Below are 13,835 nucleotides of genomic sequence, written 5' to 3' on the forward strand. Positions count from 1 at the left end.
GTGTTCCCACTGAGAACAGGGCCTTCAGTGAATAGTGAGGTGGAGAGAGATCAGTCCTGCTCCCGTAAAAACCATCAAACTGCGCAGCATAAAATGAGAGTAAGGACAAGGGATATGGTAAGAAGAAAAGGTCGTAAAATTAGTGATAGGACTGAGAGTTGGTAATTGGTTTGCTGAATCACAAAAAGTCTGAAATGAGGAGAAACAATATAGCGGGCTCGGATCAAGAGACAGGAAACATAAATGGGCTACGTGACTCAGTAACACGCTGTGCCTAAGTCAGGGAACAAAGACAACCTTGCAGTCTCGGGGTAGAGTTCAGTAGCAGTAGAAATAGTAATATTGTGATTACTGTAAAGAGGATGACATTAAAAGTTATAACAACAATAATAGCAATAACAACTGAATACTTATGGGCCAGGCACTTTTCTAAGTAATTTTACTCCTCACATCAATGCTGTGTGTAGGTACTCTTATTATTTCCTTTTTATGGAAGAGAAATTTCAGGCACAGAGTAGTTACGTAACTTGCTCAGGGTCACACAGCTGGTGTGGAAGAACCCCAATCTGGAGCCACATTCCAGACCTCACCTTCCTCACCACTAGACCTCACTGCACAGCCAAGTCCTTTGATTAGAATGTTATCTACGGGACATACTCTGCTTGAAGCCATGCCCAGTTGCTATGGGGAGGATTTTTTTGCACCATAATGACAAGGTTTGCCATATTGCAGTGGAATAAAGCCACCTGTCCAGCATCTACACAAAAGAATAACAGTTCGGTGTATCATAAAAGTCTCAGAAAAGAAAAGGGGCATCTTTGCAAAACTTCAAGACTAAATGTAGGAACCTTCAGATACAACGTCTACGTAATCCTTGTGACTCAATTCAGACGGCCTAGCATATGGTTTAGATAGGTGGCTGGCTGCCCTTTGCAGTGGAACGTTAGTGTGTATAAAGTTATTTCAGATTGTTACGTGGACTTTTATGTCAGTTCTCAATGAAAGGTCACAGGGTGGCTTTTTTCTCTGAGGTTATCGAAAAGGCAAATATATTAATATTTATGAATGTGTTTATTCATTCATGAAATACTTACTGAGCAATTCCTGTAGCTGGGCAAGGTTCTGGGCATCCCTAGTGAACAGATTCCATAATTCCTGACTTTGGTGGGTTCATGTTCTAGCAAGAGAAGACCGCCCCCCCCTCAGGTGGACCAGCAGTTGGTGAGCGTGAGAACAGATTCCAGAGTGAGAACGGACTCCAAAGTGGGTGCCAAGGACAGGGAATGCCCTGCAGCCAGGGCCAGTGTGTGTCCTTCAGAAGGGCCTTCGTGTCTGGCAGCCGCCGCTGTGGGCCCTGCTGTACACCTGTGTCTCTTTCTTCATTGTCATTTTTCAAGGAGAAGACCTACACCCGGAGGAGGATGGACCAGCAAGAGAACAGCAACCAGAAGATGACGATTTTCTTGTAGTGAGAGAGACAGATGACAGATTTGAGTCGCTGGAAACTGGAACATTTCAGGAAGGTAGAACATTTTTTTGCTTTTAGAATAAAATACAATAGGTAATTTTTAATTATAATTATTTTTTTTTAAGTTGAAGCTAAAAACTTCAATTAAAATGATTGTTTCCCCATAGACACAGACCACAGTGTGGTCATGGCCAGAGGGAAGGGGGCAGGGCCTGGTGGAGGCCATTCAAGGTGGGGAAAATGGGGACCTCTGTAATAGTATCAATGATGGTACCTCCTTCTCCCTGCCTTCTTCCTCCAAGAGGGCTCAGGAACGTTAACAGTTGTTCAGAATTTGAGGGTCTTAGATGCTGCTTATGTAACAGAATGCAGTTAAGGCATTCAAATAACCTGAAACATGAGGCATTTGATATTTTTGAGGCTAGGAATTATATAGTTTGGGGAGTAGGAAGAAACACTTGTAAAAAGTCCATAATTAGGTCATAAAATTTCTGCCCTAATCTTTAATTGGGACATCAATTCTATTTGAACTTAAAAGCTGCATATTAAAAGTCTTCAGAAATGGAAAATATTTACACTCCATAGAGCTGTGGAATGAACAAGGGTAACACAATGGGTGAGGATCCTGTGGGGGAGCCCTCTGCTATCAGGGGTGCCTGGGTTAAGTTATCAACACTGACCTCCCAGAAATATCAATGATGAGAGAGAATCATTGATAGGCTGCCTCCTGCACACCCCACACTGGGAATCGAGCCCACCACCTGGGCATGTGCCCTGATCAGGAATCGAACCGTGACCTCCTGGTTCATATGTCAATGCTCAACCACCGAGCCACTCCAACCAGTCCCATCCTCTCTCTTTAGCCCAGGTTATAGTGTTTGTCAACTTGTGGGGTTGTTGAGTGGATCAAAGACAAGAATGTGTGTCATTTCTAGGTGTAGTTCTAGTAGAAGATAGTGTTTGGCAGACATTTCATTGATATATTCATGTTTTATTTTAATAGTTATTTACCTCCAAAATAAAATCAATAAGAATAGATTCAGAATGTACACACACAGTATATATGCATGCCACTTTATGAAAGTAGTAATATTGATTTAATTTTTTTTCCCTAGAAACTGAAGATAGTTACCATGTAGAAGAGACAGGTGAGATTTTAATTGAATATTCTTCTTTTTAAATTAGAATGAGTCTTTTCCTATACAAAAGCATTGAGAGAGAAAAGACATTGTCTATGATTATCCTATGTAATAAAGAGCTAATATGCTAATTAGACTGGACAGCGGAACGATCTTCCAGAACAGTCTTCTGGAACGACCAGTGGGCAGGGGGTAGGGGGCGGGGGGCAGGGCCGCGAGGCAGCCGGGGCTGCGAGTGCTTCCTCTTACACGAATTTTGTGCATCGGGCCTCTAGTTTATTAATAGAGGCCTGGTGCATGGATTTGTGCACCGGTGGGGTCCCTTGGCCTGGCTTGCGCCCTCTCGCAATCTGGGAGCCCTTGGGGGATGTCAGCCGGTTTTGGCCTGATCCCTGCAGGCCAGGCCGAGGGACCCCCACCGGTGCATGAATCCGTGCACTGGGCCTCTAGTATGCATATAAGATACTTGGTTAATCTCTTCCTGCCCTACCCTTCCCCCCTTTCCTCTGAGATTCATCATTCTGTTCCATGTTTTCATGCCTGTGGTTTCCGCTCCTGCGTTGAGCATGTGTCCCCTGGTGGTCAGTGCATGTCACAGCTACTGGGCAGTTGGCTGGTCGCTTAGGCTTTTATATGTAGACTAGAGGCCCGGTGCACGAAAATTCATGCACTCAGGGGGTCCCTCAACCTGGCCTGCGCCCTCTCGCAGTCCAGGACCTCTCAGAGGATGTCCACCTGCCAGCTTAGGCCCGATCTCCCCAGGGATCGGGCCTAAGCTGGCAGTCAGACATCCCTCTGGCAGCCTGGGAGTTGGACATCCTAAGCACTGCTGAGGTAGGAGAGGCTTCTGCCATCGCCGTTGTACTGGCAGTCGTCAGCCTGTTTTGTGGCTGAGCGGAGCTCCCCCTGTGGGAGTGAACTGATCACCAGAGGGCAGTTCCTGCATTGTGCATCTGCCCTCTGGTGATCAGTGTGCATCATAGCGACTGGTCAATTTGCATATTATCCTTTTATTATATAGGATTATATCTAATATATCAAATATCATATAACATATGCTTAATGGTTGATATTTTATATAATGTTATATCATAATTATGTGTACATGCATATGTATCTGTATTTTTGTAAATGTAGTTTTTGTTTTTTTTGAAGTCTACTTCCTGACGATAAGTTCCCAGTAGTGGGATTATTAGGTCAAAAGATACAGTTGAATTGCATGTTTTGTAGTCTTAAATGATAGTCAGTGAAAGGTCAAAATAGCATATTGTTGCACGCTGTGTTCCCAGAAGGGGTGGCCACACTGAAGATGGGCATCACATCTTCCAGTAACAAGCCTGTGGTGTTGGCCAGTGTCCTCCCAGTGTTGGAGTCGACCCTTCTTCCTGTGCTGGGGGGCCATGTCAACAGTATCTATCTGTGATCACTAAAATTGTTTTGCGGCCTGAGCAAACTCTGGTATTGAGTCCAAGTGATGGGCTGGGCGATGTGTGTCCCTGCTCAGACTCAGGCAGGGTTGCTGGGTTGATGTGAGGAGGGCTCCCTGCACTGCTATCTCTGTCTGTGTGTCAATCTGCCCTATTTTGTTTTTCTGACTGTAGTTGAATTTGCGTAAGCTAAATAAGAATATAGCTCCACTACTTTGTGGTGGGAACTGTATTGAGCTTTGAGCACAGGTAGTACCTGTTTGTTCCAGGGGTGAATGTGAGTTGGAAATCATGATTTTTTAATATATGTATATATATTTATATTGATTTCAGAGAGGTAGGGAGAGGGAGAGAGAAATAGAAACATCAGTGAGAGAGAATCATTGATCTGCTGCCTCCTGCACGCCTCCTACTGGGGATCGAGCCCACAAGCCAGCATGTGCCCTTGACCAGAATCGAACCCAGGAACCTTCAGTCCGCAGGCTGATGCTCTATCCACTGAACCGAACCAGCTAGGGTGGAACATCATGATTTGATTTTATGTTTCTGTCATTACTAGAAACTGTTCTTTTCCTGATTTGAATATTAAGTGTAATCCTTCTTACTTGAGCCACATTAGTAATTTCCTAATTATTTTCTCATTTGTAGCTTCACAGACCTCTAACCAGGACGTGGAAGAGATGATGTATGAACAGGAAACCCCAGGTTTGTGAGATGTGTTTCTGTTGGACACAGTCGCCCAGGCCCTTTTAACCTTGGTTAATGATTCATTCTGACTCCACAGAGTACTCTTCATCACACTCTGGGATCAGCTTTGGTTGCTCAGATAGTTATGGAAATTTATGAATACAGTTTGATATTATATGGAGAAATGAGGGGAAAAGGACCTGTGTTTTTCAAATCACCCCTGGGATGTTGTTCTTATAGATCAGACCAGAGAGCATTTGGAAATTAATGAGGCAGAAGGATGGAATATGTCAACTGGGTGTGAATCCTAGCACTGCTCCTTCCTATCTTTTGACTAGAGAGTAAATGATGGGATTTGATATATATTAAATATTATTAAAGGCCCGGTGAACGAAATTCATGCACAGTGGGGTCCCTAGGCCTGGCTGGCGATCAGGGCCTATCAGGTTCCCCGCCTCCCCCTCTCCTCCTTCCCTCACCTCCCGCACCTGCCACCACCCACCCCTGGTTCCTCATCCCAGCCCCGATAGGGTGATAGGGACCTGCTGGCTGAGGGGAGGGACCAGGAGGTTGGCCAGCAAGCCCCATCGGCGATTGGGGCCTGTGGTCTTGGGGCAGCTCCTGCATTGAGCATCTGCCCCTGGTGGCCAGTGCACATCATGGTGACCGGTCGTTCCATCTTCATGGTTGTTTAGGATTTTATAAATATAGATAATGATAATATCTGTCTGACACAGTTGTAAAGATTATAATTTAACTTTCAAGTAATTTTGGAATGATGTCTAGTAATGTGTTTGGTTTTTAATGTTTATCAAAGGTGTATGTTTTTTCTTTTTAGATTCCACTGAACCAGCAACAGATGACTATGAAAAAATGTACCATGATGCAGGTATTAAATGAACATTGTTTTCAGATTTTAAACATTATTAAGTCTTGACAGCTGTAATGCTATGTTAACATGGTGATTTTTCTGTTAAAGGAGCCTGAGAAATAATAGTAACACCTAATATAAGACTTTCTACTTTGTAACAAAATATTATTACTTAAAACTATCAGGCTTTCATATTTCACCTCATCTACCACTGGCTTCATAGGAAACAGGATATTAATTCCTAACTCTACTTTAGCATATCTCGCTTTATGCCAGTTTGAGGAATTTGTATGAAATAATTTTACCTGTCTTTTCTCAAGTTGTTTCTGGACTGAGGCATTTTTCATTGTGCAGACATTAATATTTAAAGAAATAGAATTCTGTATTGGAGATTAAGTTGTGTTTTTTAGCTAAGCAGTTACACAGAATGACTCAATACTTATTTTGATTTTATTCTTTTTTTTCTGCAGATGAAGTAACGTACCAAGACTCTGACCAAACAGGTGTGAAATGCTTCTTAAACTTAAGCCATCTACTTGTTTGAAAATCTACTCATAGTTTGACTGTATAGTATACAGAACAATTTTTTAAGCTACAAAACCGTAACTTGAAACATTCAAATGAATGGTAGTTTGCAAAGACTTGACTTGGGGAGATTGTTTACCTATTTCATGGTTTGCCATTGCTTAAATAATTTCTTCAATTATTTGCATGTTGCCTTAGGAAGCAGTTAAGAATTATTGAGGAAATCGTATTTCATTACTTTGTAGTCATCGCTGTCTTTTGACTAAAATATGTCTTGTGCTTGGAAAGCTACCTCGGTCCCAGTTTAACTACTGTAGCTGCTTCCACAGATTAATCCCACTCTTAAATAAAGGTGCATGGAGAAGGGGGAAGAAGAATTCCCTTCCAGGCGTACAGGCAGCATGAAGAAAGTAGTTCTGGCAAATGTGTGGCATGAGTAGGGTCAGATTCAGGGTAGGCAATTGTAGCTCCTTTTGTTGCCTGAGCAGTTCTCGCGCTGTTTTATTAAATTCATTGAAATACACTATTTTTGTTATTTCCCAGATGAGAAAAATGTGTTTCAGAGAATGTAAATAATGTGCACAAGTTCATACGACTAGGCGAGGATAGAGTTAGTGGACTGTGGAAGGAAGGTAGTCAGGTATTACCACCGCGTGTGCGGCAAGAAGGATGGAGAAATGTTGGTGCTCGAGTCCCATATGGAGGGCTTTCTATTGTTAGGTGGTCTTAGGGTGTGACATTTCTGTCTGAATAATACAGAGTCCCTACTTCAAGAAACTTGTATTCTCATGATTGGTGAATATTGATTGGAGAAAATTAAGAATGGCTGTGTGTAGACCTGATAAAGTAATTTATTAAGTGTGTGTATTTAAGATTTGAGGTCCTATCAAGATCACCATCCACAGTGACTGTTTATACTGGGATATGAATGATACCCTTGGAGGTATCCTGGATTCTATCCTTAGGGACTAATATTGGAAATAAGTTGGCAACTATGTATTTAGATTTTCTTTTCAGTTTATGGGTTTGAAGGAGAAGCTAGGAATTTGGAAATTAAAAGTTGCATATAGAGGTAGGATTTGAGATCCTTTTCTAATGTCTGCCTGTCATTTTAGTGTTTTTCTAAATATAATGGAAAGAACATATTTGGAATGTAATTTATAGACTAGGTCTAGAGAACTTTAAAATTAAACTAGAGAAGTGTAAAATTAGATGCCATGCCAATATACATAAAAATAAATGTATTTGCATAGGCAAAGTATCATCTATAATAACAAAAGCATAATCTGCTAATTAGACTGGATGTCCTTCTGGATGACCTTCCGGACAAAGCTGGGACTGCAAGGGAAGCCGGTGCAGGCAGCCGGGGGAAGGAAGGCCTACTCTTGCACGAATTCCGTACATCGGGCCTCTAGTAATAAATATAATTTAAAATGTTAACAAAGAATAATAAATATGATGTAAGGTATACAAATCTGGTGAGATACTTCGGATTACCTTGCTGTAGAACATAAACTTTTCAAACACAATAGATCTAATAGAACACAGGATTATTCCGTATGTGTTAAAAAGACACCTTTGTGGAATTCAGGAACCAAACTAGGGAAACCAAGTAACTATGTATAAGTGAGACTGTAGGGAAGGTGAAAACAAAACCATTTTTAGTGGGGGAAAAAACAATATATTCTGTACTAAATTCCCCAAACTCTAGAACCTGGAAAACATCGTTTACTAAAGTTATAGAGGGATCCAGCTTTTCATATAGAAAATATTCTAGAAAGCATCAGACCTGCCTTGGGTACATCTGAGAAACAGCCTTACCATATCTTTGATGTATTTATTTGTATACCACATGTGTACCAAGTACTTGTGTCCACAGCATAGGACATAGGAGCAGTGCTGGTGAGGGACACACACAAGGTTCCTGTTCCCATGGACCTTTATTTTAGCAGGGGGTACAAATCACACAAATAACTTCAGTTTAGCATTTAGTTACAGTTGTGCTAAGGCAGCGGTTCTCAACCTGTGGGTCGTGACCCCTTTGGTGGTCGAACGACCCTTTCACAGGGGTCGCCTAAGACCATCTGAAAACACATATAATTACATATTGTTTTTGTGATGAATCACTTTGCTTTAATTATGTTCAATTTGTAACAATGAAAATACATCCTGCATATCAGATATTTACATTACGATTCATAACAGTAGCAAAATTACAGTTATGAAGTAGCAACAAAAATAATTTTATGGTTGGGGGTCACCACAACATGAGGAACTGTATTAAAGGGTCGGGGCATTAGGAAGGTTTAGAACCACTGGTCCAGCAGGTCTAATGCATAGTAAATGAACTGGAGAGAGTAGCTGTGGAGAGACCATTTAGGTTACTCAGTTATACAGATCTGATCTTGCCCCGAGTCACATCTGTGCCAGGCAAGGAGTCAAAGGACATGAGTTTCTAGAGAGAGGTGTTCAGCAGTGTCCCATGCTGCTGAGAGCCCTCTCAAGGTGAGCACGGAAGACATGCGTTAGAGCTGGTACTATAGAGACCCGTCAGGGACCTCGGCAGGAAGCTGGACAGAGAGGAGAGCAGTTTAAACCAGGCTGGTGGCTGTGAAGGTGAAGGGAAGTGGGCAAAGCTGAGAAATGTTAGAAGATAGAATTGATGGGCCTTGATGTGTGGGTGTGGCTGGGGAGGGGAGCCAGTGTCAGCCACGTCCACTGTTCTGCCTTCTGCATCTGAGGGATGGGGTTTTTTTTCCCCCCTAAGTCAGGCGAGACTGGAAACCAGGAACTGGAAGCCAGATGGTCCTGTCCATACATGGTGAAAGTTCATATTGAGACATCCAAGGGGAGATAAGCTGATAGATGATGTTTGATCTCAGAAGACAAGTCCTGTTTGTGGTTGTGAGTTTGAGAATCATGAGCAATTGAAGCCAAAGTCTGAGATCGTAAGGAGAGGATAGAGTGGGAAGATGGGAGGTTCTGTGGCTGGACTTCGATGAAAGCCAACATTTCATACCTGGTAAGAAAAGGATGAAATGATCAAGAAGACCGAGAAGGGAAAATGAAGGAATAAAAGGAGAATGTGGTCACGTTAAAGTTTAAGTGCAACAGTGTTTGAAAAGGAAGGAGCTGCTAAGAGTTCTAGGATATTAACCCTTTGAGTGCCAACCAGTATCCTAGGAACTATGCTAAAATTGCCAAGGCATTTTTGCTGATTTTACAGCAGTTTAGGAAAAAAAATTATGAATCGCAAGTAAATGAAGTTACATATTCAAAAACTTAAGGAAACCTTTACTACATTGACATATTTAGCAATATCATCATCACTAATAAAAGCAGACTTAGAACTGGACGCCATTTCGAAGCTTTGATAGCGCTCCCGGCACTTTTGGCGAAAGACAGGAGGAGCGCGATCGTGCTCCCCGGCACTCAAGGGGTTAAGGGTGGAAAATATCCAGTAAATTCAGTGAGGGGTTTGTCTCTTCAGAAACAGACTCTTAGACGCAGAGGGGAGAGGGTCGCAGAGGGGAGAGGGTCGCAGAGGGGAGAGGGTCGCAGAGGGGAGAGGGTCGAGGGATGGGTGAAAAGGGTGAAGGGGAATAAGAGGTACACACTTACAGTTATAAAATAAATAAGTCATGAGGATGTAATGTACAACACAGAGAACATAGTCAATGATGTTGTAATAACTTTGGTGATACGTGGTTACTAGATTTATTGTGGTGGTCACTTTGTAGGTATATACATGTAGAATCCCTACGTTCACCTGAAACTAATATAACATTGTATGCCAGCTATGCTTTCATTTTTTTTTTTAAAAAAAGAGGTGCTCATTGGTGGGCTGAGAGGAGCCTTTTTTGGGTCATGGTTGGGGCTGTGAGATGGGTTGGAGTAGGTGGAGAAGAGGAAGTGAGGAGATGAGACATCAAATGTAAATGACTAAGCAGATTAGACTGAAGTGGAGGACAGAGAGAAAGCCAGTGAAGCAGGCTCAAGAAAGAGCTTTTATTTTTTTAAGTTGGTAGAGATCGAGTATGTGTATGTACACGGATCAGGGTGGCAGATGAGCAGGCATTCACTGCCCCTCCCTCTTACAAAGGCCACCGCAGGACAGAGAGCAGTATGTTAGAATTGTCCCTGGCCCCATCCACCCCAGCACTGAGAATAAAATCACAAAGATAGTAGGTGCTCCAAAAAAAATGTTGTTTTTTTTATTAAATGGACAAAAGGAATAAATTGATAATTGTGCTTGGAAAATAAGCAGTTCGCTCTTAGTGTACAAGAAATTTTGAGGCGTTTTGGAAAATGGAAAAAGCCAGGGACAGGTTGACTGAGGAAGCTGTGACCCAGCCGGAACGGGAAGACCGGCTCTGCAGCTGAGCGGAGGTGCACGGGGCCGGGCAGGGAAAGGCCAGAGCAGTGATGGATGGCCATGGTGAGGTCGTGAATGAAACGCCTGCCGATTGAACCCGTGTTCTAAGAGGCTGGCGCAGGACTGTTTGTCCAGGTGAAAGACCTGGAACAAAGTTGAGAATCTGCCTAGTAATCCCGTGGATCCAGAGAGGCAAGCTGGGTGGAGCCTTGGGTAACTCAGAGCCCCCACCACAGACGTGAAGAAAGTAAAAATAGGAAATTCAGTGCCACCCGGGAAGACACAAGGTATAGGATCCTGGTTAGAAGTGATTCGGGAGGAACCTTAGTGTTCCCTGTTTTACAGGAAGAACGCAGAAATAACTGCCCATCTCCTGTGGCTAAAATGTGGCTGACCTTGAGTTTGAATCTGGGCTTATTGCCTGTGAGGCCACTCTGTACCCTGCCCTTGCCCAGTGGCTGAGCCCCAGGATAAGTAGAACAGTGTCTCTGCTCTTGAACTGCCCAGCCAGTGTTGTGTTGCAATGAGAGTCATGCATTGCTAAAGGGCTCTTTGTGTGTGTGTGTGTGTGTGTGTGTGTGTGTGGTTTTTTTTAAATTTCTTTATTGATTAAGTTATTACATATGTGTCCTTGTGTTTTTTTATAGTATATGAACTATCGGAAAGTGAAGGGGGGATGGAAAGCTCAGGTAAGCTTTTTCTCTAAGCAAATGTTTCCTCCTGCAAGACAGCCCCTTGTATTTGTTAAAACTTGTACAAGTCATGGAAGAGAGATAGATATAGGAAGAAATATAAGACATTTTCATTTCACCAAGGAAGTAATTGGATATTGTCCTTGTATTTATTCCCTACTTATGGTGGAAGTTTTCTGTCAACGGGGATAACGTCAGCCTGCCTGATCTATGCTTTGAGTATAATTCGGAAATTGAAGTCGATATGCTAGTATACATACTTGAGAGCCTCACTGTAAGAAACTAGTCTAAAAAGTGCCAGATTTAGGTATCTGAGTGGATATAAGTTATTCAGGGATCTCATGGAGTTGAGTTAATGTAATATGTGTTTGGGTTTTATTTTGTTTTTTTAGATAATACTGTAGAAGAGTCAAACATAATCTTAGAAGGTAAGTTAATTTTATAGAGATGGTTACACTTTTCGTATTGACAATGTGTTCATGTATTCAGCAAGTGTTGACAAAGCACTTACTCTTAAATCTCTGTACACTGCTCAGGGGTCAGAGGACGAGAGTGCCCAGGTTACAGGCCAGAGGTGGCCAAGCTGGTTTGCAGTGAGGAGGGCTACTTTAAATTCCAGGGGGAGGGGTTAGCTGTGGGCAGAGATGGGTTGAAAGTTGGGTCCTCTCTGTTTTCAGGCATTTTGGTCAGCCAGTAGAGGACATAGCAGAGGCTGTTTGGGGAGTTCCGTTGGCGGACAGGGCGGCCCTGGACTGTGTACCCTCAGCCCACCTGCAGTTTCTGTGCTCCTGCACACCGGAGTGGACAGCAGGAGGGTGCTCACTACCTTTACCTGCCCACCAACCTTCTCTTTCCCAGTATTCCCTTCCCTTGGTTGGTGGCATCAATATATACTTGGATGCTCGAACGAGAAATGTGGGAGCCATCATGGAACCCCCCTCCCCCTGTTTCTATAGCTAATCCTGTTGAACAGGCTACCTCAGCACTTCTCAGATCTGTTCTTTTCCCTGTAGCCCTTGAGATCTCCTTCAGCCCCATCATCTTCTAGCCAGTCTTCTTAATCCCTGCACGTCCCTTTCACATCCGTCTTCCACAGTGTCTTCAGGAAGATCTCTTTAGAAGTACAGAGATGGCTATATCCGTCCTGTGCTTAAACCCCCTGTTCTTCCCCATCTGTGTCATTAGGGTTCCTTTCTGTTGCAGGGAACAGAAAACCAAACCTGAATTGGCTTAAGCAGTACAAAGACAGGGAACAGATTAGGCGGGGCCTTGGAGGACCTCATGAGGAATTTGGATTATAATCTAAGTACAGTGAGAGTCCATGGGAACACTTAATAAGATAGGGCATGACCTGCTTTATGTTGTCAACAGTTACTTCTAGTTAGAGAATGGGTTGAGTGGAGCAATAATGGAAACAGACCACCCTGTTCGGAAATTATTGGGCACTAATCCAGGGAGGTGGCCGTGGTGCCCTGGAGTAAGATCATGGCGGTGGAAACGGAGGGCAGAGTTTTGAATTTGAGATCTGTTTTAGAATGACAGGTGATGGAACTTTCAGATGGTTGTGAAGTAAAGAGGAATAAAGGCGGCCTTACTTTGGTTTGGGTTGAATACCTGTCGAATGCTGGGGCCATTTGCTGAGAAGAAAAGTAGGACATAGTAGGAACTGGTTTAGGGGAGAAAATCAGAGTCTCCACAGTAGATGTTTGGCGTCTGGGAATTATGTGAGAGACCCAGATGGAGGCGGCAAGTAGGGAGTTGAATATGCCAATCCCAACAGGTGGGTGAGGTCCGAGGTGGGTGTACCTGTTCGGGTGCCGTCATCATGAGGATGGTGCTGACTTCATGGACGTGGTTAAGGTCATTTTGGGGGTGAGCACAGAGGGAGAAGACAAGCAGCCCCAGGCTGAGCTCTAAGGAATCACGGCACTGTGAGGTTTGTTGGAGCCTGAACAGCTGTGAGGCGGGAGGAAAACCAGGGGAGAAGAACGTGAAAGCAGGAGAGCTATTGAGTAAATCAATGGGAGTGAGAGCCAATCACAGAGGGAAGGTGAGGGGGGTGTGTGTGGAAAGATCAACCAAAAAACTTGTATGCATAACCCGTGGACACAGACTACAGGGTGGTGAAAGCCTGGGGTAGGGGTGGTACGGGCTAGAAGGAGTCAATGGAGGGAAAAAGGGGACATATGTAGTACCTTCAACAACAAGGTTTAAAATAAATTTTTTTTTAAAGTCTTGGAGGAAAAAAATGTATGTTGTATCAATAGGCAACTCTTTCAGGTTGTGCTGGTATAATTTATTTGCTATTTCCTTTTCAAAATCCTCTTGCTACATCATTACCAAAATAAATTTCTGATATGTTTGTTACATTTACTCAGGATAAACTTAGGTAGCAATAATAAGGCTTTCTTAGTGATGGAAATAATGCAAGTGATACTTTATGGTTCACATGGTTTTTTTCCAAATGTACCTGAAATGTTCAAAAGTAAAAGAAATTCTGAGAAAACAAACAAGCAAGCACTGGTAGAGTTGATAACGTGCTAACATGTCTCTAAAGTATTAAGAACAAAGGCAGGCCATTCACAAGCAGTCAATTGGGGAAGCTAGGCAATGCCGAGGGTGCTTCTGCTAAAAGAAGGGAAAGGGGGAAT

The 13,835-nt window shown here is 43.1% G+C and overlaps 1 protein-coding gene across 11 annotated transcripts in view; it reads left to right on the forward strand.

Moving 5' to 3' along the window:
- The window catches only part of ASPH (aspartate beta-hydroxylase), a 192,588-nt gene that overhangs the window by 87,007 nt on the left and 91,746 nt on the right, over nt 1-13,835 (forward strand). For 10 of the 11 annotated variants that reach the window (XM_059673092.1, XM_059673096.1, XM_059673091.1 and 7 more), the window contains 7 exons: nt 1,398-1,523; nt 2,584-2,616; nt 4,683-4,739; nt 5,560-5,610; nt 6,063-6,095; nt 11,140-11,181; nt 11,577-11,612. In XM_059673092.1, the coding sequence (XP_059529075.1) occupies nt 1,398-1,523; nt 2,584-2,616; nt 4,683-4,739; nt 5,560-5,610; nt 6,063-6,095; nt 11,140-11,181; nt 11,577-11,612 (378 nt within the window). The remainder of the gene's footprint in view (nt 1-1,397; nt 1,524-2,583; nt 2,617-4,682; nt 4,740-5,559; nt 5,611-6,062; nt 6,096-11,139; nt 11,182-11,576; nt 11,613-13,835) is intronic. The other variant, XM_059673093.1, reaches the window with a different exon arrangement.

Source organism: Myotis daubentonii, chromosome 17 (assembly GCF_963259705.1).
Source record: "Myotis daubentonii chromosome 17, mMyoDau2.1, whole genome shotgun sequence".
Taxonomy (NCBI): domain Eukaryota; kingdom Metazoa; phylum Chordata; class Mammalia; order Chiroptera; family Vespertilionidae; genus Myotis; species Myotis daubentonii.